Below are 23,266 nucleotides of genomic sequence, written 5' to 3' on the forward strand. Positions count from 1 at the left end.
TCACTCAGGGGATTGGGAGATCCAGCTCCGCCTCCTGTGACATCACACCCTGCCCCCTGTCTGCATCATCAGCCTGTGCTCAGCAAACACACACAATGTGAGATAGAGGCATGGAAGATTTGTCTCCTAAGGTGGGAGAACAGCAGGACCAGGAGACAATGTGAATTAGCACAGAGGCCATTTTTCTTCACTTGAGCTACCAGTGTGGCAGAACCCCACAGATACGGTAATACATTGTATAGACACATCTATAGCACTTTCAATGTACTTTTAATAGAAAACAAGTTTTCCCTTTAAAGTTCCCCTTTAAAGTTTCACTGTTTCAAAAAACTTTTGGTCATAAGGTTTTATTGGCTGGGGTCAGAGTGTTCAGACCGATCAGGAGAAGACTGCGATCAGCACATTCCTCTCCCACCTCTGGGTCACATGATCAGTCAGACATATAATGTAAGTCTAGGAGTCAGACTATCCTCACTGAGAGCGGGGAGCTCCCCTTTAAGATGCCACCTGCAATAATAATGAAGGACACTAGTGCCGGAGTAAGTGCGCCCCTTTATTCCTGTACACATCGGGGGGACAGATTCTTTCTTCGCAATCGTCCAATGACGACGAAAACAACACAGACAAGGACCACCACCAAGCTGAGGCCCCCCACCCCCACCAGCAGCCACATCTCCACCCCGCTGGAGCCCTCCATCCCTAGGGAACGTCTCTGGTCTTCTCCCAGCACCAGCAGCGGTCCCACCATGGCCGAGGCCCGTCTGTCCTCCAACCGGGGTTCTGTAAGAAGATTCAGATTACCCATAATGCATCACCTCCCACAATTTGTGTGGGGGGGGGGGGAAGGACATGGCCGCTTTCTTCCAGAGACAGCACCACCATACTCCTCAGGTCGGGTGCGGTATTACAGCTGCGTTCTATTGAAGTAAATGGAGCAGTGTTGTAATACCACACACAGCCTGAGGACTGGGAGGGGCAACATCAGTGATAGCAGCCATGTTTTATTAAATCTTTATACAACTCCATTACCGACCTTGTAAGACTTCTCCATCCAGCCCGCGCGGTCTTCTGTAGGACGGACCCCAACTCCTGCTCTGACCATCGGGGGCGCCACAGCTCTGGGTGTTACAGCATTGGCAGATCTCACTTGGGCCCTCCACAGCTGACCAACTGAGGAGACAATGGACAATATAGAAGTCAATGGAATAGCGCCCCCTGCAGTCAGTGAATGTCACTACAACTTGTATTATCCACTGCTGAGGGTTTGTTACAGTTGCATCTGATAAAAGCCCCTTTAGGCCCTTGTATCCAAGAACGCAACATCACATCTTACTGGAGACGACGCAAACAAAGCTACGGCACCAAAAGTGTTAACAAGCCTGGAAGTGGAGACGTAAACGCACAAATTCACAGCATCTTAAAAGGGAATATATATATATTTTATATATACATATATACACACAGCTCTGCGGAAAGTCGCGTGGCCCCGGCTGTGATTAGAGAATATAACACATAATGGGCCCCATAGAGCTGAGCAGGTTGCTATGGGCAACAAGACAATCAGACACATCAGGTTCTATAGCACAGAAGAGACTCCAGCCTGATGATCTGTCACCATCTAGTGGTCATTACTGGTATTACAGCCAGTGACAGCCGCCATTGTACTGTAGCCAACATTGTGAAATCTTACTGCAAAGACTTTATTGGGGTCTCCAACCCAAGGCTGCAGGGCATACTAGAAGGGGTAAAGTGCTGGGTGGAAAGGCCACTTCCTCTCACCTGTTGGAGGTCTTGTTGTAGGAGCAGGCCTTGTTTGTGGGATCTGGGGCCTGGGTGTCCGCAGCCGCCCTCAGGTAGCAGGTAATGTACATCTACAATAGGGCACAAAGATTAAGTGTCCAAAAATAGTGAGCGCCACCCCTGTCCACAGGTTGTGTGAGGTACTACAACTCTGCTTCATTCACTTCAATGGAACCGAGCTGTAATACCACACACTCACAACCATGTCTTTACAATCCTGGAGGACCCCTTTAAAGACCCTCGATTAGACAATGAGCGCCGCCCACAGGACACTTACAGTGGACGCCTGGGAGTCTGAGAAGTGGAAAGCGTCCACCGTGAACTGCAGCTTGTCTGGACGGGGTCTGGGAGATCGGAAAGCAGAGGAAGAGTCTTGTTGGGTTCCATCCATTAGGCACCTGTAGGAGACGTTCATTAGAGCAGAGACCCCCATAACCCCCACAGCTGCAGGAATAGGGGGGCTACATACCCATAGGAAGCAATGATCTCATAACTGGGGCTGGAGCTGGGGTCTGGAGAGATGGTGGCCACACAGCGCTCAATGAAGAGAGTCATAGGGGCGTGATGCTGGGTCTCCAAGGAAGCCTCAATGTAGAAGACGTCTCCAAGACTGAAGACCGGCGATGACCTGGGGGCGCTCCAGTCCTCTGAGGATACACATACATAGTCTGATGGTGGCCGTATACACTGCTCAGCCAGCATTCTATTCATGCTGCCTGAGCCACAAGATGGGGCGGGGCCTGACACCTTCTCCTGCCCACCAGCCTCGATCAATAGATCCCAAACAGGGAGGAGTCAATCGGTCTGGTGGGAAGGAGCACAACCCGATGATTAGATTTATCAAACATGGTGTAAAGTGAAACTGGCTCAGCCGCCCCCGGCAACCAATCAGATTCCACCTTTCATTTTCCAAAGCGTCTGAGGAATGAAAGGTGGAATCTGATTGGTTGCTGGGTGCAACTGAGCCAGTTTCACTTCACACCATGTTTGATAAATCTCCCCTATGTCCTTATATACAGCGTATGACTAAACCTACCGGTCATCAGACGTAAGGAGAAGACCAGCCGCTCCTCCGAGGACACAGTGCTGCCAAAGGGGATCCAGGTGGGCTTGATGGCATTACTGCTCACATTACCGTATCTGCCAAAATATCACCGCCAACAGGTTATACTACCGCAAGAAACTGTATTCTCATACATACAAGGCAGTATTATAGTAGTTATATTCCTGTATATAGGAGCAGTATTATAGTAGTTATATTCCTGTATATAGGGGGCAGTATTATAGTAGTTATATTCCTGTATATAGGGGGCAGTATTATAGTAGTTATATTCCTGTATATAGGAGCAGTATTATAGTAGTTATATTCCTGTATATAGGGGGCTGTATTATAGTAGTTATATTCCTGTATATAGGAGCAGTATTATAGTAGTTATATTCCTGTATATAGGAGCATTATTATAGTAGTTATATTCCTGTATACAGGAGCAGTATTATAGTAGTTATATTCTTGTATATAGGAGCAGTATTATAGTAGTTATATTCCTGTATATAGGGGGCAGTATTATAGTAGTTATATTCCTGTATATAGGAGCAGTATTATAGTAGTTATATTCTTGTATATAGGGAACAGTATTATAGTAGTTATATTCTTGTATATAGGAGCAGTATTATAGTAGTTATATTCCTGTATATAGGGGGCTGTATTATAGTAGTTATATTCCTGTATATAGGAGCAGTATTATAGTAGTTATATTCCTGTATATAGGAGCATTATTATAGTAGTTATATTCCTGTATACAGGAGCAGTATTATAGTAGTTATATTCTTGTATATAGGAGCAGTATTATAGTAGTTATATTCCTGTATATAGGAACAGTATTATAGTAGTTATATCCTTGTATATAGGGGGCAGTATTATAGTAGTTATATTCTTGTATATAGGGGGCAGTATTATAGTATTTATATTCTTGTATATAGGGGGCAGTATTATAGTAGTTATATTCCTGTATATAGGAGCAGTAATATAGTAAGTATACACTAGTGTCTGACTACACATCTAGAGGGATACTCACCGGGGGTAGTAGCAGCGTATGGGGACCACAGCTGGGTTGGTGAGGGTGATGGACGTGGTTTGGGTACGAGGCGTTAGGCTGACAGTAAGGTTGTTGCTATATATCAGCCAGTCAGGAGTCATCTGAGGGTTAGAGGCAGGTTACATGTTACATAAATCAGAAGGTAAGAAAAGAGAATATGACAGTAAAAAATGTTATATGTTCATGCCCTAGGCTTGCTGTACAGCTGCAGACTTCGTTACAATGTATCAGTATAGGGAGTCGCTATCAGCCTGGAGGACAGAACAAGCAGGATGTGTACAGCAGCAGGATACACTGTAACAAAGAGTCAGCTGTGCGAGTCAAGCAATACATTTCATTACAGCCCATAAGCCCAGAATGGGGAGGCATATGTGACCAAGACCATTGTCACCTCCCAGTTACACACCACCTCTACACTGCCACCAGTGGCCAGTCATTGGAACTGCACCCGATATATACACAGAGCTCATACCTGTAAACTGCTCCCGCACTCTTGCAATCCAATGTTGAAGACCACCGTGGTGTCCGTACTCTGGGGGCCAGGGCCACAGGACTCGGGCCCCAGGGCCAGATCAGAGGTCCTAACTAGCCTTCCATTCCCATAGAGATCCCTGGTCACAGTCACCACCATCCGGCCCTCCCCACATTGGACACTGACAGGGGAGCGTTCAGGGGGCCGCAGCGGTCTGGTGTGTAGCCCCCCTTCAGCATAGCCCACTAGGCCCCTGCCATGTAACAGGTTATAACCCAGAGCTCGGGAGCCATCCTGATACCTCCTGGAGTCACCACTCCACCCAGTCTCCTCATGTCGCCTCCGCCACAAATCTATCTGGCGACGAACTCTGGTTAAACTCTTAGTGGCTGCAAAGTCCTGACCTAAGACTAACACTATGAGCCCAAGACAAACCACCCCATCTCTATGCTGCCCCATAGTGGCCAAAGATGGAACAACACCAGTGTAGTCACCCTTATCTTATAGCTCCACCCGTCCTCTCCTGAGATCTCCACCCCGGCGGGTTGATACAAAGCACCTGGGGGCCGCGCTGTGACTCCTGGGAGTTTACGGCTCTGTTCACACATAGGCTGGGGCCACGCTTTGCGTTTGTGCCATACACATGTGTTTTATGCTTTTTTTTTTTTATATAATGTATTTCAATGGGAAATGTACAAGAAAAACAAAGGGGGAGATTTATTAAGTGAAACTGGCTCAGTTGCCCCTAGTAACCAATCATATTCCACCTTTCATTCCTCATAGATTCTTTGGAAAATGAAAGGTGGAATCTGATTGGTTGCTAGGGGCGACTGAGCCAGTTCTACTTTACACCATTTGGGCCCTTGCACACTGAGCAATTCTTGAGGAATTGTAGCTGAAAAATTTCTGCTTGAAATTCCTCGCCTATTCTGCTCTGGTGGAATTTGAGCGGAATTCGAGCGGAATTTGAGCGGAATCCGCGCGGAAATCAAGCGGAATGCAAGCGGAATTACCAGCAGAATTCAAACCCCATTGACTTCTATAAGATTCCTCTAGTGGAATCCGCCCAAAGAATTGACATGTACATTCTTCGGGCGGAATGCGGATTCTGCGCGGAATCTGCGCGGAATTCCGGACGGAAATTTACTCTGTGTGCACGGGCAGTCCCATTGTTCTCTATAGAAAGAGCAATGTTGCATTTACACGGGCGGAATTCCACGCAGATTCCGCCCGCTTTTTATGGCGGAATTCCGCGAGAATTGCTCAGTGTGCACGCACCCTTTTGGATAAATCTCCCCCAAAGTGTAAACCAAGCCCTAGTAGCCCTACATAGAGTCACAGTGTAGTCCTGGCCATAAAAGAGGCCCAGCTGAGTGTAATAAGGCATCAGGTGGAGGATGGCCGTGTGATGGGTATAAAGATCAGCCTCCTCCATCCTCTCCTTGTGTGACTTGTCCTGCAGTCAGGATGGAGCTGTGGATCAGGTGGAGTTGGTTCTTAGTGGTTCTGCTCTATGGACCAGGCTTTAGCAGCTCCTCGGTTAGACCCCGGCGCCAGTATGACACTTGGTGGAGGAGTAACCAGGCTGGATGGGGATCTTCTAGAGGACTTGGACAATCTGGACTGGGCTCTCCCAGAGCAAACCCTTGGTCTCAGTCTCAATCAGTCTATAGTGTTGGGTCTCCAAGAGGTTTTCTGCCTGTGGCTGGATGGGGCCCTGCGTTTCTTAGAGGAGACCATCATTCCCGACAGCTTCCACCACAATCCTCATCTTCCCCTATCAGTGTGCAGTGTGGGGAAGACAAGATGGTGGTGATGGTGAAGAGAGACTTCTATGGTAATGGTTTTCTAGTGAAGACTTCAGACTTTAGCTTGGGCTCTTGTAGCCCTGGATCCCAGAGTTCAGACACCATGGTGGTCTTTGATAATGATGTCCAGGCCTGTGGGAGCAGCTTACAGGTGAGAACATGGTAGAAACGTCTTAAGGAACCCTTTTGAGCTGGGAGATGTTACTGGGATCTTGGTTGGTGGGTTGGTCTACTAACTTAGTAACTGGAGCCATAGCTGCTTTAGATGTCACTAAAGTATAAGTTGGTCCTTTTGCGATCTATGACTTGTATGTTTCCTATAGTGACTAGTTATAGGGGTGTGCAGACCTGTAGACCTTTCTGCTGTAATAAGGTACCCCTATTATAAGTGGTAGGTGGTGGCATGGTTTACAGACTTGGCCCAAGGACTTCCTTTGACTAGTGTTAGGTAGACCTGTCTGGATTCAGTAATGTTCTCCAAACCTGAGCGCTTGGCATTTGCTTCTCCATGGCTGAAGAAGTTGGATGCTGCCCTAGGGAGTCCTTAAATACAGCTATAGACTTTACTCCTGTTTTCCAGGACTCTAGGGTGGCATCCAACTTCTCCAGATGCTAGGAGTCAAATGATGAACGGGCTCAGAGAATGTACCCAAACTGTTTGACTGGTCTGCAACGCTACAGATTACCCTTCTTATGGTGTACGTCTCATTGGTTTATCTTTATTTAGATGACACAGGAATTCATGATCTACAGAACAATGTTGAGCTACAATCCAGTCTCCAGCAACACCGTCATAATAAGGTCCAGTCCAGCTATGGTTCCAGTCATTTGCTATTACCCCCGGTGAGTCTCTCATGGGTTTGGTTGGAATCCTACATTGTGCCATTAATCTCATGTTTAGGATAATGGCACCATGGTGGGGTGACCCTACTACAGACACTAAAGCTTCTTAATGTCTGTTAAGCTTTGAGAGTCCTCTGCTCTTGTCTGGTTTCTCTGTAGGCATGGTAATGTGAGCAGCAAAGCAATACGGCCAACGTGGGCTCCATTCAGTACCACAGTCTCCACAGAGGAGAGGTTGGCATTCTCCATGTACCTGATGACTGGTAAGTTAAGTAGAGGTCTGGTGTGGTTGACCCTATGTCTCCGTCAACCTGACTCTCTACTGTTGACCTTTTATAGATGACTGGAGTGCTCGACTATCATCCTCCATCTTCCAACTTGGGGATGTATTCAACATAGAGGCATCTGTGGTAATAGACAATCACATCCCCATGATCCTGTTTGTTGACAGCTGTGTGGCCACCACCACGTCGAATGTCAACTCCAACCCCAGTTATGACATCATAACCTACAATGGGTATGTTGAGACTTGGGTTGACTTGGGACTTGCTATTAATTTGGTACTTCACTCATTACCGACTCCTTGTTCAGGTGCCTGGTGGATGGGACTCAAGATGACTCTACTTCAGCCTTCAGGTCTCCAAGGTCTCAACCAAATATGATCCAGTTCACAGTTGATGCCTTCAGGTTCATTGAGGTGGCTGCATCTACGGTGAGGAACAATTTCTTATAAGTAGTCAGACTACATGTACGTATCATGTACACCAGGTGTTTGACTTAAAAATGTTGCATGAGGTGGACCATAAAGTGGTAACCTAAAATGACCTCTAACAAGATATTGTTGTCTTCTAGATCTTCATCACTTGCTCTTTAAGAGCTGCAGAACTTGCCCAACCTCCAGATCAAATGAACAAGGCCTGTTCCTACAACAAGGCCACGAGAAGGTAAGATGACAAATTCTTGACTAGGCTTAATGCAGGCCCTGAAGGTACGTGACCTACAGTAGGCATTGGTGGTGGTGCTGCATCTGCCTGATGTCTTTGGTTGTATCTATTTGGTAGTATTATAGTATTAGAAACATTCTGTTGCCCCTACATTGTGTATCTGAACAGCTTTTGTCCTCTGTAAGCACCAATAACTTGCATTGAGGACTCCTGAAATAAAATAAAAAAACAAATAAATAAAAATTCCCAGTCACTTAATCTCCATATCTCTGGTTCCTCCTCAGCTGGTCTGCTGTTGAGGGCTCCAATGACATCTGCCGCTGCTGTGACTCCAGGAATTGTGCCATGCCTCCTGTTGGCCAGCCAAGAAGATGGGGCCCAGTCGTTGGTGGGTCCAGAGGTATTGGAAAGAGAGATGTTGGTAAGTGTGGGTCTTGTAAAACATGGCACGCTTCATGCTGTAACTGGCAAAAACTAGCCTGTAGGCAAGAGGCTAGATTCCTTATAGTCTTATCTAGTTCCACCCTTCCCAGGGATAGTTAATACACCATAGATCTCCTAGTATACCCTGACACTTCATAAACTTACTGTAGATGCTGTTCTAAGAGGCGTGATGCCCACCAGACCACACGATTGTTTTGGTATGGGCAGCTGGGTCTACTCTGGCGTTAACAATTCTGTGTGGGGAAAGGGTTTAGAATGGCCCCTTAAGAGTATCTTGGGTTGTCCTTTTTCTGTGAGCTGATGGCCACCTCCCACTCCGAGTCTAGCTCCACTGTAGCCATGGGTTTTCCACAGGTAGCAAGATTAATATGCTGATCTATGATTCTACATACTAAGCCTTCTCTCCTCCAGGTCCTCATCCAGAGGAGCATGCCATGGCCACACTCGGTCCTCTCTTGGTCATCAGTGCTGAGACCCACCATGTGGCATCCACGGCAGAACGTGTCCAGAGTCTGAGAGTTCCTGAAGAGTCCCAACCCCTGGAGCTTTGGCTGTTGGTGGTGGTTGGTTCTGTCAGTGTGGTGGTTGTTGCTGTTGGCCTTGTTGCAACTGGTCGATATGTTATGAAGATGTTGTCTCCCCAAGAAGCTCTGTAAAATAAAGACTTTATCAAACAGTATCTCATTGTCTGAGTTCCACTATCATGCCCCCTGTATCACCCACAGTCCAGAAAGGTCATCTTCCTATATTGTAAGCAGGTTAGCCACCACTCCCCTTAGAACACCTCTAGTGGTCTTCATCTGTCACAATGGTAAATATGCTCTCCAGACCCTTCATAGTATTCCCTGTTTCCATGAATTTCAAGTTACCTCCTAATACGGCTCACATGGAGGTTGTCGTCCAGCTTTCCCAGCCCTCTGAATGGGAGATAAGGGGATACACCACTTATCCTTGACAAAAGAGGACAATGGTGGTATGGACCAGAAGGTGGGCTCCACTCTTTTATGTTGCCTTCCTGATTGCTCATGTTCACAAATGGTGGGGTGATGGTTCTATGTGGTATGGCCCAACACTAGGGAGGGAGCCCTGTGAGGCTGTGTTCCTCAATGTATACCCCTGATTATTCTTAAGTAATGGTGGGTAGAGGTAATCTAATTCTACTTCTCTCATACCAGTTACGGCATTGCAGGACATGCGGCTCTGCTTGCTTGGGTTGCTGCACTGCTAGGGTAGATCTCTTTGTGGGCACTGCCTGGACGTAGGTAGAATAATGCCAGAAACAGAGACTCTCCTCTCTTGGACAGAACCCTATCTCTGAATCCACATGTAATAAAGGTTAACTGACTACAGTAGTAGGTGAGCACCTGTGACATAGGGACCCACCTCACTGCCTTCTCTTCCTTAGTATCTATTGGAAGTCAGTCCATTCACACCGGGGATGGTGGAATTCCTGAGACTTGTAGTGCTCCTAGACTGTGTAATGTCCAAATGAGGTTGTGGATACGCTGGTGCTTGGTCAGAAACAATACATGTCCTAGATGGGAGTGAGATCCTTGTGATGAGTCTCCTCACTGCTTAGACCAGGGCTGCTTTGTGATGTAACCCCTTCTTTGTTATATTTTCTTTAGCTTGCCCTCATTGGTTCACTTTTTTTTTTTTCTTCTCTCAACCATATAAGCTACAGGACTATGACAGAGGGTGCTACCGGTAGTCGGTGTGCCTGGATCTATGTAAAAACTGGGGTGTCTGCACACACATCCCTCATACACACATACCCTATGCCATCATGGGTAAAGGGGTGATTTATTAGCATTGTTAAAAGGGATGGTATTGGCTTGTGGGGGCAGTGTTATGGACAGGGTGGTGTGTTTTTACACCACCCATCCATGTGGAGGTGCTCTCTGCTGATCTGGGTATAAATCCATCCTTGCAGATCACATAGATCCATACACAGTTTCCCCTGGGGTGGAGTGCATTACTGTAAGTACTACCCTGGCCCCTAACCCCCCCCATACTCCTGTAGGGCCACCTCTATGGTGTCTGCTCTATGGACTCTCCAGCAATGACACCTACCATGACCTTGTAGAGCGCTTTTACTGGCAGCCTACAGTGTTTCCTCTAGCCGGTCTCCCTAAGGTCTTTTTACCATGGTGCTGCTCCACACTGACGACCTGAAACAGCTTTCTGTGGATGGGTACCTGGCTTTGGTATTTCCCTATTATATCATCAGACTTGTAAATTGAGTTAGACAATGACTGAAAGAGACATTTAAAGCGGACTTGGATGAAAATCTTTTATTTATTTTTTTCAAATCAACTGGTATATAGATTTGTAATTTACTTCAATTTAAAAATCTCTGGTCTTCCAGTACTTATCAGCTGCTGTATGTCCTGCAGGAAGGGGTGTAGTCTCTTCAGTCTGACACAGTGCTCTCTGCTGCCACCTCTGTCCATGTCTGGAACTGTCCAGAGCAGGAGAGGTTTTCTATGGGGATTTGCTGCTGCTCTGGACAGTTCCTGACATGGACAGAGGTGGCAGCAGAGAGCACTGTGTCAGACTGGAAAGAATATGCCACTACCTGCAGGACATACAGCAGCTGATAAGTACTGGAAGACTGGAGATTTTTAAATAATAAAAAAAAAAGTTCCAAATCTATATAACTTTCTGAAACCAGTTGATTTTAAAGAAAAAGATTTTCACTGGGGTACCCCTTTAGTATGGTGGTTTTGGCGGTCTTCTTCCAGGAGTCACCCCCTGGTCATCTGGCTGGTCACATATGTTGAGACTCCACGGACTCTTTTCCAGGACCTTATAGAGTTCCTCCGGCCCATCTAGCTGCTGTCTGGGTCCCAATGGACTCCACTCTGTATAAACTTTGGGGGAGTTTTTGTGGGGTAAAAAAAAATTAAGCATATTCTGATTTTTTTTTTTTCTTTTGGGGGGAGGGGGGGTGTCCTAGGGTAGTTTACGGTGTGTTAACATACATACAGGCAATGGATCTGGGTGCTCCCAGTAAGGCTGCATTCACACTGCGTTTTTGCAATCCGTTTTTTTTCATCTGTTTTTATGCAAAAAACGGATGAAAAACGTATTGCAGAAGACGGATGCATTTGTGTGCATCCTTTTTGATCCGTTTTTCCATTGACTTCCATTATAAAAAAAAAAAACAGATTAAAACGGATTCATTGTTTTTGACTGGACACAAAAATGTTGCTGACACTATTTTTTTGTCCGTAAAAAAAACAGATCCGTTAAACGTATGCTGAAAACGCAGTGTGAACCCAGCCTAAGGCTGCATTCACACGTTCCGTGTTCTCTCCGTGAAACACGAATGACGAATCACGAAAGCCCGACCTGGACTGTTTCCCCGCCCGCCATGATATTGATACATCATGTTGGCAGTAGGGAAACTCATTGAATTGCAGCAGCACTGAAATGGCACAGCCGACCAGAATACTGAGCAAAAATACTGTGTGGGAACAACGCCTGAGGGTATGGAATCTGCACGGATAACTTCCAGAGGATTCTGGCGCTCCCTCCGCATGACTGCGCCATCTTTCTTTTGTGCTAGATACACATTGAATACATTTTCCAATAAGAAATGTCTGTGGACAACAGTGTGACGAAGAATGATTTACTCTCTGGTCCCGTCTACTTCCTCAAAAAAACATGAACCTAAAAGACGTGAAAGAGACCACACCCTGGTCCGGACTCAGTGACACACACATAAACATCTTATCTGGATATGAAAGATTTAGCTTCGGGTCTATTCACACCATCAGGTTTCTTAAAGCCAAAGCCAGGAATGGACTTACAGGAAGAGGTGGATAAAGGTGTCCAGCTGAGTGTAATAAGGCATCAGGTGGAGGATGGCCGTGTGATGGGTATAAAGCTCAGCCTCCTCCATCCTCTCCTTGTGTGACTTGTCTTGCAGTCAGGATGGAGCTGTGGATCAGGTGGAGTTGGCTCTTAGTGGTTCTGCTCTATGGACCAGGCTTTAGCAGCTCCTCGGTTAGACCCCGGCGCCAGTATGACACTTGGTGGAGGAGTAACCAGGCTGGATGGGGATCTTCTAGAGGACTTGGACAATCTTCCTCTAGACTGGGCTCTCCTAGAGCAAACCCTTGGTCTCAGTCTCACTCAGTCTCTGGTGTTGGGTCTCCGAGAAGTCTTCAGCCTGTATACGGATGGGGCTCCAGGAGTCATGGAGCAGAGTATCAGTCCCGACAGCTTGCACTACAACCCTCATCCTCCCCTATCAGTGTGCAGTGTGGTGAGGACATGATAGTGGTGATGGTGAAGAGAGACTTCTATGGTAATGGTAAGCTGGTGAAGTCCTTAGACCTGTCCCTGGGTTCCTGTACCCCAGGAACTCAAACTACAGACGCTGTTGTGGTCTTTGAGAACAGTCTTCAGGACTGCGGAAACAGCTTAGAGGTGAGTGATGGCTGAAGGACATGGGAAGATGTCTTCTCAATAGGTTTACACTCAAATGTTGATGTGTCTATAGCTAGTATGATAGATGGATACACCACTAGCAGGTGAATTGTGCAAGGTCTTATGGCTCCATTAGGCCTTCCTGGTAATGTTAATCAGTGATCTGTCTTATATGTAATAAGCCCCCCTTATCTGTAATGTTCAGATACTATAGAGCGAGAATGATGGTTCATCTATGTGAAACCTGAAGTGCCTGCTAATATTGCCCCCTTGTTTCCAAAGTATTAACCAGGTAACTAATGTCTTCCAGATGACTCCAGACTGGCTGATCTACAACTCCATCCTACGTTACACCCCCACTTCTCCCAGCAATGCGCCAATCACCAGGTTTAACCCTGCTGTGGTTCCCATCAAGTGCTTCTATCCAAGGTGAGTCTATATAGTATGCGGGAGGGGGGCTTGTAGGGAATTGACGGAGCCTTTAAAGTGACTGTACCACCAGGCCCAGGCAGAAGCACTGGAGGCGGGCCGACCCACCCTTAGTGGGAGGAAACCCTAGCCCCTCTATCATAGGGTTCCATTGATTCTAATGGAGTCACGTCTTGGAGGGGCTGGGGTTTCTTCCCACTAAGGGTGGGTTGGCCCACCTCCAGTGCTTTTGCCTGGGCCTGGTGGTACAGTCACTTTAAGAAACCTTGTACTAGTGTTTGAGGGATCCCATGGACCATTTTCTTTAGACCACCAAAAGTGGCTATTCCATGTAAATCCCTGTAACTGTTTTCTATGGATCTTTGCATGGGCCAAATGTTCGTCTGACTGCCATCTATTGATAACCCACCCCTTCGGTATGCATGTCTTGTTGGGTCAGAAACTGGACACTGTTAGGTGTTTTCCCTTGGGCCCACGTTCTCTTAACTACAGTAATAATAATAAAAGGGCCTCAAAGGAGATTCTAATACTGTACTTCTCTACTGGTTACCCCATAGGCAGGAATAGGGCGCCTGCGGCCCTCCAGCTGTTGCAAAACTATTGTTTGGACAACCTAAACAAAGCTTTGTTCAAGTACGATGGGAATTTAAGTCTTACAATACCTGCCTTAAAGAGCAATCTATTGCAAAACTCCTTAGCTACCTACCTGGGTTCAACCACCTCAGTTTAAGCCCTACTCATTTTGCTATGACTTGAGTTCTTTTTTTTTTTTATTTTTTTTTTTCTCTGTACCTTTTTACTTGCAAGTATCTATTACTTGGCCATGTACTGATATGGGTCCTAGGATTTGTTCCCACTCTCCTAGTACAATTTCTTTCTTGTGTAGACATGGTAATGTAAGCAGTAAGGCCATCAAGCCAACATGGATTCCATTCAGCAGCACTGTGACCTCAGAAGAGCGGCTGGCCTTCTCCTTGCGTCTCATGACTGGTAAGAAGCTTTCTAGTATTAGGGTGGGGGGTTCTGAGTCTCCTGGCCTTTACTTATCCCCCAGTATCTTCTCTCCAGCGGACTGGAGCGCTCCCAGTCCATCACTGGTCTTCCAGCTTGGTGACATGTTCTACATAGAAGCCTCTCTGGACACTCAGAACCATGCCCCGATGATCCTGTTTGTGGACAGTTGTGTGGCCACCATTACCCCAGATGTGACCTCCACTCCTCGCTATGAGATCATCTCTAACAATGGGTGAGTTACTCCCATCAATAATGTCCCAAGTCTTCAAGGAACCTATTGTCTACAGCTCATCTCTCCTACAGGTGCTTGATGGACGGGATGCAAGAAGATTCCTCTTCAGTATTTGTTTCTCCAAGACCTCAAGCAGACACGCTTCGCTTCATAGTAGATGCCTTCAGGTTCACAGACAGTGCAGTCTCCCTGGTAAGGACTCTGACCTGAGCCTGTATTGACATCTGTACACCCCCCCCCCCCCTACAATGGGGGCTTCTACGTTTGCTAAACTGGTTAAAATGGCCCCTGGTGTTGACATGGGCACCTTTGGTAGCCTATACTTAACTGTCTTAAGAATAATAGAGGTTCCATATATTTATGCCATTGTGGTGTCCTACCACAGGTGTTATATACACCTTTTCATAAAAGCTTATACGTATGTGGTGGTGGTTTTGCCACTAGATGTTGCTGTTATAGAAGTATGTGTTCAGATGCTGCACAGCTGAAGTGTGTATAGGATTATTGTTTGTATGTCACATGGATATGTGAACCTATGGGAATCTTTTCTTCTGTCCTATCACCTCTTTGCTTCTATTGCATTCTTCACCCCCTCACAGCGCATGCTGAGGAAGGAAGTCACGTAGGAGACAGGAAGAATAGGTCAGTCTTGGTCAGAACCCCGTATGGGTAGGACGTCAAACAGGACACCTGTAACAGTTTCTTATCAGTGATGCTTCACAACACTATGCAGTGTTTAAACATCTACCAAAAGAGAGAGAGTCAGAACTTCAACCCACGCTGTGGACAAGGAGTGTCAGAGCAGGACAGTATCCACAGACTAGCAAAAAGAAAGGAACTGATCCGGATAGAGCAAAGTGCGCAAATCCTATGAACTCTTATCTCGCAGCGCGGTTATCAGCAGGGAACCCTCAGCATTCAGCTCATCCCAGGTAACAAGGTCTGGGCCTTGTGTCACCCCCTAGGACAGGTCCCCCCCCCAAATCTAAAAGGCATAAGGTGGTGCAAAGACCCAAAGGTCAATACACAGGCACAAGGATTTTCTTCTGAGTATTCTTCTACCTCATCCTCCAACATCCCAGCAGAGCACAGTACTACTTGAGTTGGGACTCTCACGACTTCTTCCTCTCTGCTACTCTGCTTGTCTGTCACAACAGGCCAGTTGGTCTGCACTACTATTCTCCTTACTACCTTCCTGTCACAGATCTGGCTGTTGTATTGTCAAGTGTTCGTCCACCAGTATTTGAGTGTCTTTTCAAGTGCTCCATCAAGAGAAACGTATACTGTCAAGTCAAAGCTGTATAACTTGCTGCATCAAGTATCTAAGTAAAAACAAGCTTATTTATGGTAAAGTGTACACTATAGCCTTGGGCCACTTCACCTTTCTGTGTGAGGCAGTGCGGGAGGGTCATTACGCCACTCCGGTCAACCGTAATATCATCCCAAGGGACCTTGTAGCAACCCAGCAGGTACAACTAGCCTTAAAAATAAAAGCAGGTGTGCCATCACACCTGTGTGCCTACCCGGCACTGGCGTCACGGATTAACATCCTAAGGTCCGGCTGCATCTCTGCCATCTGCAACCGGAGTGGTGTCACACCCCTCCTTCTAGCGAGTGACTGGGCGATCCTCTGACACAACACCTCCAGGGGTCACCACACTATTATAACTACTTTTAAGTAGGATGAGAGTGACTGCTCCTGTTTTGTCCTAGATCTACATCACCTGTACTCTGAGAGCTGCAGCCATCGACCAGACCCCTGACCCAGTGAACAAGGACTGCTCCTACAACAAGGCCTCCAGCAGGTCAGGACCTATAGAAGTAACCTTTGAGTTTGAGGATCAGTTGTGTATCAACCATCTAACAAATTGTCTAATTTTCTAGCTGGTCACCTGTAGAAGGCTCTAGTGGGATCTGCCAGTGCTGTGCAACCGGGAACTGTGCTGCTCCTACAGGCCCCAGATCGGCATGGGGCTCGTACTTTGGGAGGCCGAGAGGACTTGGGAAGAGAGATGTTGGTGAGTAAAGGACATCCTCTCTACAGAGACCTGTAGTAATGAATGAAGCTAGCTTATCACTGGTATACCACTAATTCTCATGACGTCATGTAAAACTACTCCCTTGTGTGTTGACGTTAGACCAAACCCAGGCTTCTACCGCTCATAAACCTGACTAGGTTCGTCCAGGTTTTTGAGACCATAAAACTTGGTATAAGGCCTTGAGCGCACAATTGTTAGGTTTTTACTGTTGGAAAAAACTAAATTGGTTGTCAGTAGGAAGTAATCGGTATTTCCTGATTCCATACGTTTGCCAATGTCTCCTAGCGAGAATTCTATGGACTCATCCATGCTGTGATTAAGGGCAAAAATGGTATTTGTCTTTTTCTAGAATAATATCTCTGATTAAAGACAAAAAGATGCTGTGGCCATTAGACCTCAATGGGTCTAAATTGCTGTATGTTACTTGGCTATGTGACAAGTGGGAGTTGCTTGTGAATTTGTATCTGACTTTGCTTCTGACAGGTTCTCAGGTGGAGGAACACGGCCTGGCCACACTAGGTCCTCTTCTAGTGACTGTAGCGAAGCCTGACCAGGGGTCCAGAGCAGGAACCGCCCAAGCTTCCAGGATGGGTGCAGGCCAGGAACCTCTCCAGCTGTGGGCGATGGTGGCAATTGGATTTGTCACTACTGTGGTCGTTGTCATTGCTCTTTCTGTGGTTGGAAAATGTCTGAAAAGATTAACTGCTAAAGAATCTGTGTAAAAATGAAAAATAAAAACGAGAAATTAGCAGTTGTCTTGGGTCTCCTTGAAGTGGGTAACTCTTACATGCAATGGGGATTGTACATACAGTTGACTTCTCCTGTGTTTGCAGACCATTGGAGGTAGACTTCAGAGAGGAGATGCCCACCACCAGCCCTGGCACCCATGAAACCAGAAAATCCAATTTCTGCCCTTTGGGGGACAGTCGGACCTTCCATGCAGTCTGTAAATACAGATGTACGATGGAGGGGAATCGTGGAACTCTTGGTTTTATGATGTTGGGAGTTTGTCTCCATGTGTCAGTACAGTAGAATGAATACTTAACTGATTTGGAGCTCCTGGCCTCATAATGCTGGGAGTTCTGTGTCTCCAGTCTATAGCACATCTTCTGTATTTAGTTTGTACATGGAATGTGTACTCACACACTCACACCCTTTTTTTTTTTTTTTTTTAACTTTTCTAGGACTGTAGGTTCTGATTAGAGATCAGTGAACCTGGTTTGAGTCCATCCGAACCCGAACATTCGGCATTTGATTAGCAGGGGCTGCTGAAGCTGGAGAAAGCCCTAAGGCTATGCGGAAAACATGGATATAGTCATTGGCTATATCCATGTTTTCCAGAGAACCTTAGAGCTTTATATCAAAGTTCAGCAGCCCCCGCTAATCCAACACAGAATTTTTGGGTTCTGATCGACCGGAATCCGGTTCGTTCATCTCTAGTTCTGATTTCTCTCCCACCCCAAGCAATCAAGGCATGACTTTTTTTTTATTTTTTTAAATGTGATGCTTCATCTGTTCACTAACCCTAATATCTACTGTTCATTAACCCTAATATCTACTGAACACCAAAATTAATTTGCCACAGTGGCCATTGTCCCACTAAAGCTTATATGGCTTATAACTTGCATAGCCTGGTTAGCCTGGTATGTGTATATTGAACCCAATCCATTATATAGGAAGATAATACAGTGGTACCTTGGTTTAAGAGCTCAGTTTTTTTTTTTCAAAATTGTGACTTGGTTTTTAAGAGCTCTCTGTATTGGGTGGGGGTGGGGGAGGGGCATGGGCTGCATAGCGGGGTCTACAGCCCTGTACTCTGACCCAGGAAGGCTCGCTTACCTTTTCAAATCATAGCAGATCCACTTCAGACTGGGGCCTGCATCAGGGGACAGGACTGTGGAGGTAATCTCTCCATAGCTGTAACCCCTCTCTCCCCAGACAGAGGGCTGCTATACTGTGCCTACATCTGCCCTGCTCATTCCTTCATGCTCCCTGTCAGCCTTAGTGTTTCCCATTCTCCCATAAATGTCTTCTATGCTCTATTGGAGTTTAATATGGCTAGACTGGCAACAAGGTGAGGTTGTTGGTGAACACATGGGGGGATGTGGTCTGCTTCTGCAGCCACATAGGCCAGCTGAATTACTCAGACTAGATTATGGGGCCCACATCTAGAGATCTAGAACCTCCAGTCTGGCTGTGGCCACCACCAAAAGTTATCCGTTATTAAACTTTGCCTCATAGAGTATTCATGTATCTGAGAAGTGCTGCCAGTACTCCATAGAGTAATCAAAAATCCGTATATTTGCTTCTGGTCAGGCCTAGAGACTTCCAGCTCCCTGAACTGACCCTCCCCGGTGAGCCAATGGAAGGATTTTAGCCACCTTAGAATAGTAATCTGGAACTAGTGTCGCACTTTCTACAGGGCCTTCCCCATGGATGACTCATTTCACGCCTGGTTTCCATTGCACCTTAACTATCTTGGGTGACTCCATAATCCAGACACCATATAGGGGTGTACCTCTGGGGGGAAAAAAAATCTGCTCCATTAACATTGCTTAAGTCCTTTTTACCTCTGCGCCGGCCCTTATGGAATGCAAGAACCATTGCCCTGTGGAACGATCATGTTTTACAGTGATGAGGAGCACCACAAATCCCAGCCATCCTCAAGGGGCATCTACCCCCTGGCTCAGCACCCTTTGTGCGAGCTAGTGCTAACACCCTGGACCACTTCAGTGTTAACATACAATAAACCCAGTGTTTTCTATTTGAGTACAGATTCAATTAAAACAAAAGCCGTTCATTAGACTATCCCCCCAAATTTACTAGAATGTAATATGTCTATGTGCAGAGGGACAGAACAAGGCCTCACTGGTATCCAGGCAACCAGAAGTACTAGGCCTCACAGGTATCCAGGCAACCACAGGTACTAGGCCACACTGGTTACCAGGCAACCACAGGTATTAGGCCTTGCTGGTATCCAGGCAACCACAAGTACTAGTCCTCACTGGTACCCAGACAACCACAAATACTAGTCCTCACTGGTATCCAGGCAACCACAGGTACTAGGTCTCACTGCCATCCAGACAAACACAGGTACTAGGGGTCACTGGTATTTAGGTCACCACAGGTACTAGGCCTCATTGGTATCCAGCCAACGACAGGTACTAAGCCTCATTGCTATTGAGGCAACGACAGGTACTAGGCCTCACTAGTATCCAGGCAACCACAGGTACTAATGTGGTGTCTGACCGGTCACCTGTTTGTTCCTTGTGACGCCACTTCTATGGTAGTTGGTCAGTGGTGTAGTACAGCTCAGCCAGTGATAGTTCTGTTGAGACGCCAGTGCCAACTCAGCAGACGGGTGTGATGGTATGTCTGCTTTGTGCAGTGGCTGATTATACTGATCCCCAATGGTCGATGACCTGCCGGGTTGTGATGGGTCCCTTGGGCTCTTATCGTGGTATCCTGGAGTGGAGAGATGACCCACCTGTACTGTCGGTACCGCCACCCACAGAAAGGGAAAAGTGATCCAAGGATGGTGTAGCCTGTGTGTAGGTGCTGGTGCAATGATCACCGAGTCCCAGTAGAATAAATAAACTGATCTTTACTGAAAATCTCTTGCAATACAGCATAGTAGGGTAACAAGTGACTCCTGAGATACAGACTTGAGTTCACTGAATCTGTGCTGAGAGATGCTGAAGTGCTGAGGTAGAATAGCAGTACTGGTTCAGTTGAGCATTGAGTAGAAGAGTGGAGAGGAGTTTGTCGGGAGAGCCCCAACCCAGTGTAATAATGTGCTCTGCTGGAACTTCTAAGATGAAATACTTGTAGAATACTTGAGACGTGAATACTTGTGCCCGTGTGTCGACCTGAATGTCGCGAAAACCACCTTCTGCCCTGCAGTGTTGAGTTACCCGTCCTATGAGGGTGACACAAGCCCCAGTCTTAGTTACCTGAGTGTAGCTAAGTGTCCAAAGTTATCCTGTGTCACCTGGGCTGCAAGATAGAGTACGTAGACCTTGGTTACGGTTGCTTTGCTCTATCCGGGTCAGTTCCTCTGCCTTAGGATACCACCCTGCACCTTTAAGAGAGGTTCTCGGCATGGGCTGGGGTGATATCTGACTTGTTCTCCCTTAGTAGCTTAACACTGCATAGTGTCTGTGGGTATAGCTTGACAAAAGAAAGTCTCCAAAGTCTCTGTCCACTATCACAGCTAGACTTCACTGGACTGTTCCCCAAAGGGTTGTGTTGTGGATGTCTAGAGTGCAGGGATAGGTAGAAAAAGAAGAGCATCTCTCATTGGCTGGCACAGACCATGTGGTGCAAAAACATTAACCCTATAGTGACTGCAGCTGTGCAACATATAATAAAGCTTAAACAACAATGGTCACGTGACGATAACGTGACACCTCAGTACTATGAGTGGAGAGCGACAGATTTTTAAAGCCAAAGCCAGAAATGGATTTGAAATCTCAGTCTTTCCCTTATGACCTGTTCCCTGCTTATAGTCTGGTCCTGGCTTTGGCTTCAAAGATCTGTGGGTGCGTTTACACAGAGAGATTTATCTGACAGATTTTGGAAGCCAAAGCCAGGAATGGATTTGAAAAGAGGTTAGATCCCAGTCTTTCCTTTATGACCTGATCCCTGTTTATAGTCAGTTCCTGGCTTTGGCTTCAAAGATCTGTCAGATAAATCTGTCTGTGTAAACGCACCATAAGTTGTTTGTCTTTCAACGTGAACGATCAGCCAACATGAACGATGTCGGCTGATCATTGCCTCCTACACCAAGGGATGATTATCGGCCGAATACGGACGATAATAGTTCCGTGGAATAGGGCCTTTACAGTGTGACACAATCTATGTGTTGTGCAAGCAAAGTGCCAATGTAGCTCCAGCATAAAGGGCAGGGCAGTTTCTAGGTAATTTTGACTACAGGGCGAATCTTGATAAAAGCGCCCCCCCCCCCACATACACACTATGCCATTCGCCCCCCCCCCCCACACACTATCAACACACACCTAACCCACACACACACTATCCCCCCTAACCCCCCTCCTCCACACACTATCCCCCCTAATCCCCTTCTCCACACACTATCCCCCCTAACCCCCCCTCCTCCACACACTATCCCCCCTAATCCCCTTCTCCACACACTATCCCCCCTAACCCCCCCTCCTCCACACACTATCCCCCCTAACCCCCCCTCCTCCACACACTATCCCCCCTAACCCCCCCTCCTCCACACACTATCCCCCCTAATCCCCTTCTCCACACACTATCCCCCCTAACCCCCCCTCCTCCACACACTATCCCCCCTAATCCCCTTCTCCACACACTATCCCCCCTAACCCCCCCTCCTCCACACACTATCCCCCCTAACCCCCCCTCCTCCACACACTATCCCCCCTAACCCCCCCTCCTCCACACACTATCCCCCCTAACCCCCCCTCCTCCACACACTATCCCCCCTAATCCCCTTCTCCACACACTATCCCCCCTAACCCCCCCTCCTCCACACACTATCCCCCCTAACCCCCCCTCCTCCACACACTATCCCCCCTAATCCCCTTCTCCACACACTATCCCCCCTAACCCCCCCTCCTCCACACACTATCCCCCCTAACGCCCCTCCTCCTCCACACACTATCCCCCCTAACCCCCCTCCTCCTCCACACACTATCCCCCCTAACCCCCCTCCTCCTCCACACACTATCCCCCCTAACCCCCCTCCTCCTCCACACTCTATCCCCCCTGACCCCCCCTCCTCCACACACTATCCCCCCTGACCCCCCTTCTCCACACACTATCCCCTGACCCCCCCCTCCTCCACACACTATCCCCCTGACCCCCCCTCCTCCACACACTATCCCCCTGACCCCCCCTCCTCCACACACTATCCCCCTGACCCCCCCTCCTCCACACACTATCCCCCTAACCCCCTTCTCCACACACTATCCCCCCTAACCCCCCCCCACACACACACAATATTCCCCCTGACCCCCCCCCCTTCTCCACACACTATCCCCCCTAACCCCCCTTCTCCAAACACCATCCCCCCTGACCCCTCCTTCTCCACACACTATCCCCCCTGACCCCCCTTCTCCACACACTATCCCCCTGACCCCCCCCCTCCTCCACACACTATCCCCCTGACCCCCCACCCTCCTCCACACACTATCCCCCTGACTCCCCACCCTCCTCCACACACTATCCCCCTGACCCCCCCCTCCTCCACACACTATCCCCCTGACCCCCCCCTCCTCCTCCACACACTATCCCCCTGACCCCCCCCCCTCCTCCACACACTATCCCCCTGACCCCCCCCCCTCCTCCACACACTATCCCCCTGACCCCCCCCCCCCTCCTCCACACACTATCCCCCTGACCCCCCCCCTCCTCCACACACTATCCCCCTGACCCCCCCCTCCTCCACACACTATCCCCCTGCCCCCCCCCCCCCCCTCCTCCACACACTATCCCCCTGACCCCCCCCTCCTCCACACTCTATCCCCCTGACCCCCCCCCTCCTCCACACACTATCCCCCCTGACCCCCCCCCTTCTCCACACACTATCCCCCCTGACCCCCCTTCTACACACACAATCCCCCTGCCCCCCCCTTCCTCCTCACACATACACACTACCCCACTTCATATTACATAGATGGCTGTCTTCTCACCTCTCAGCTGCAGCAGTAGTAGTGGCCCGGT

At 47.8% G+C, this 23,266-nt stretch overlaps 3 protein-coding genes and 1 pseudogene across 6 annotated transcripts; 3 read left to right on the forward strand and 1 right to left on the reverse strand.

Annotated features, from left to right (window-relative positions):
• Positions 1 to 9,086, forward strand: LOC138770266 (zona pellucida sperm-binding protein 3-like). Of its 4 annotated transcripts, XM_069949219.1 has the most exons (9): positions 1,754 to 1,860; positions 2,820 to 2,904; positions 6,904 to 7,019; positions 7,179 to 7,282; positions 7,359 to 7,536; positions 7,611 to 7,731; positions 7,872 to 7,963; positions 8,248 to 8,384; positions 8,819 to 9,086. In XM_069949219.1, exons 3-9 carry the CDS (start codon positions 6,904 to 6,906, stop codon positions 9,061 to 9,063), a joined length of 993 nt encoding a protein of 330 aa, XP_069805320.1. In that variant the 5' UTR covers positions 1,754 to 1,860; positions 2,820 to 2,904; the 3' UTR covers positions 9,064 to 9,086. The 4 variants fall into 4 exon arrangements, with proteins under 4 accessions (XP_069805338.1, XP_069805320.1, XP_069805330.1 ...); XM_069949237.1 differs by lacking the exons at positions 1,754 to 1,860; positions 2,820 to 2,904 and adding an exon at positions 1 to 226; XM_069949229.1 differs by lacking the exon at positions 2,820 to 2,904.
• On the reverse strand, positions 540 to 19,935 carry LOC138770281 (zona pellucida sperm-binding protein 3-like). Its single transcript, XM_069949261.1, has 8 exons — positions 19,815 to 19,935; positions 3,876 to 3,997; positions 2,837 to 2,940; positions 2,270 to 2,447; positions 2,078 to 2,198; positions 1,780 to 1,871; positions 1,034 to 1,170; positions 540 to 780 (listed from the first exon to the last, which is right to left on the reverse strand). The coding sequence occupies exons 2-8, from the start codon at positions 3,995 to 3,997 to the stop codon at positions 554 to 556; spliced, it is 981 nt and encodes a 326-aa protein (XP_069805362.1). The 5' UTR covers positions 19,815 to 19,935; the 3' UTR covers positions 540 to 553.
• On the forward strand, positions 12,280 to 17,280 carry LOC138771152 (zona pellucida sperm-binding protein 3-like). The gene is made up of 9 exons (XM_069950662.1): positions 12,280 to 12,767; positions 12,888 to 12,907; positions 13,155 to 13,273; positions 14,160 to 14,263; positions 14,342 to 14,519; positions 14,591 to 14,711; positions 16,233 to 16,324; positions 16,404 to 16,537; positions 17,042 to 17,280. The coding sequence occupies exons 1-9, from the start codon at positions 12,347 to 12,349 to the stop codon at positions 17,278 to 17,280; spliced, it is 1,428 nt and encodes a 475-aa protein (XP_069806763.1). The 5' UTR covers positions 12,280 to 12,346.
• The window catches only part of LOC138770288 (zona pellucida sperm-binding protein 3-like), a 13,923-nt pseudogene continuing 10,476 nt past the window's right edge, over positions 19,820 to 23,266 (forward strand).

Source organism: Dendropsophus ebraccatus, chromosome 1 (genome assembly GCF_027789765.1).
Source record: "Dendropsophus ebraccatus isolate aDenEbr1 chromosome 1, aDenEbr1.pat, whole genome shotgun sequence".
NCBI classification, from domain to species: Eukaryota; Metazoa; Chordata; class Amphibia; order Anura; family Hylidae; genus Dendropsophus; species Dendropsophus ebraccatus.

Coding starts and splice junctions, on each gene's coding strand:
- LOC138770281 (XM_069949261.1), bottom strand. CDS start 3,997: ATGACTCCTGACTGGCTGATATATAGCAACAACCTTACTGTCAGCCTA. Junction 2,448..2,836: donor CTCCTTACGTCTGATGACCG/GTAGGTTTAGTC, acceptor GTGTATCCTCAG/AGGACTGGAGCGCCCCCAGG. Junction 2,199..2,269: donor GAGATCATTGCTTCCTATGG/GTATGTAGCCCC, acceptor CGTCTCCTACAG/GTGCCTAATGGATGGAACCC.
- LOC138770266 (XM_069949247.1), top strand. CDS start 6,175: ATGGTGGTGATGGTGAAGAGAGACTTCTATGGTAATGGTTTTCTAGTG. Junction 7,020..7,178: donor GTCATTTGCTATTACCCCCG/GTGAGTCTCTCA, acceptor GTTTCTCTGTAG/GCATGGTAATGTGAGCAGCA. Junction 7,732..7,871: donor TTGAGGTGGCTGCATCTACG/GTGAGGAACAAT, acceptor GTTGTCTTCTAG/ATCTTCATCACTTGCTCTTT.
- LOC138771152 (XM_069950662.1), top strand. CDS start 12,347: ATGGAGCTGTGGATCAGGTGGAGTTGGCTCTTAGTGGTTCTGCTCTAT. Junction 16,325..16,403: donor TACAACAAGGCCTCCAGCAG/GTCAGGACCTAT, acceptor CTAATTTTCTAG/CTGGTCACCTGTAGAAGGCT. Junction 16,538..17,041: donor ACTTGGGAAGAGAGATGTTG/GTGAGTAAAGGA, acceptor TGCTTCTGACAG/GTTCTCAGGTGGAGGAACAC.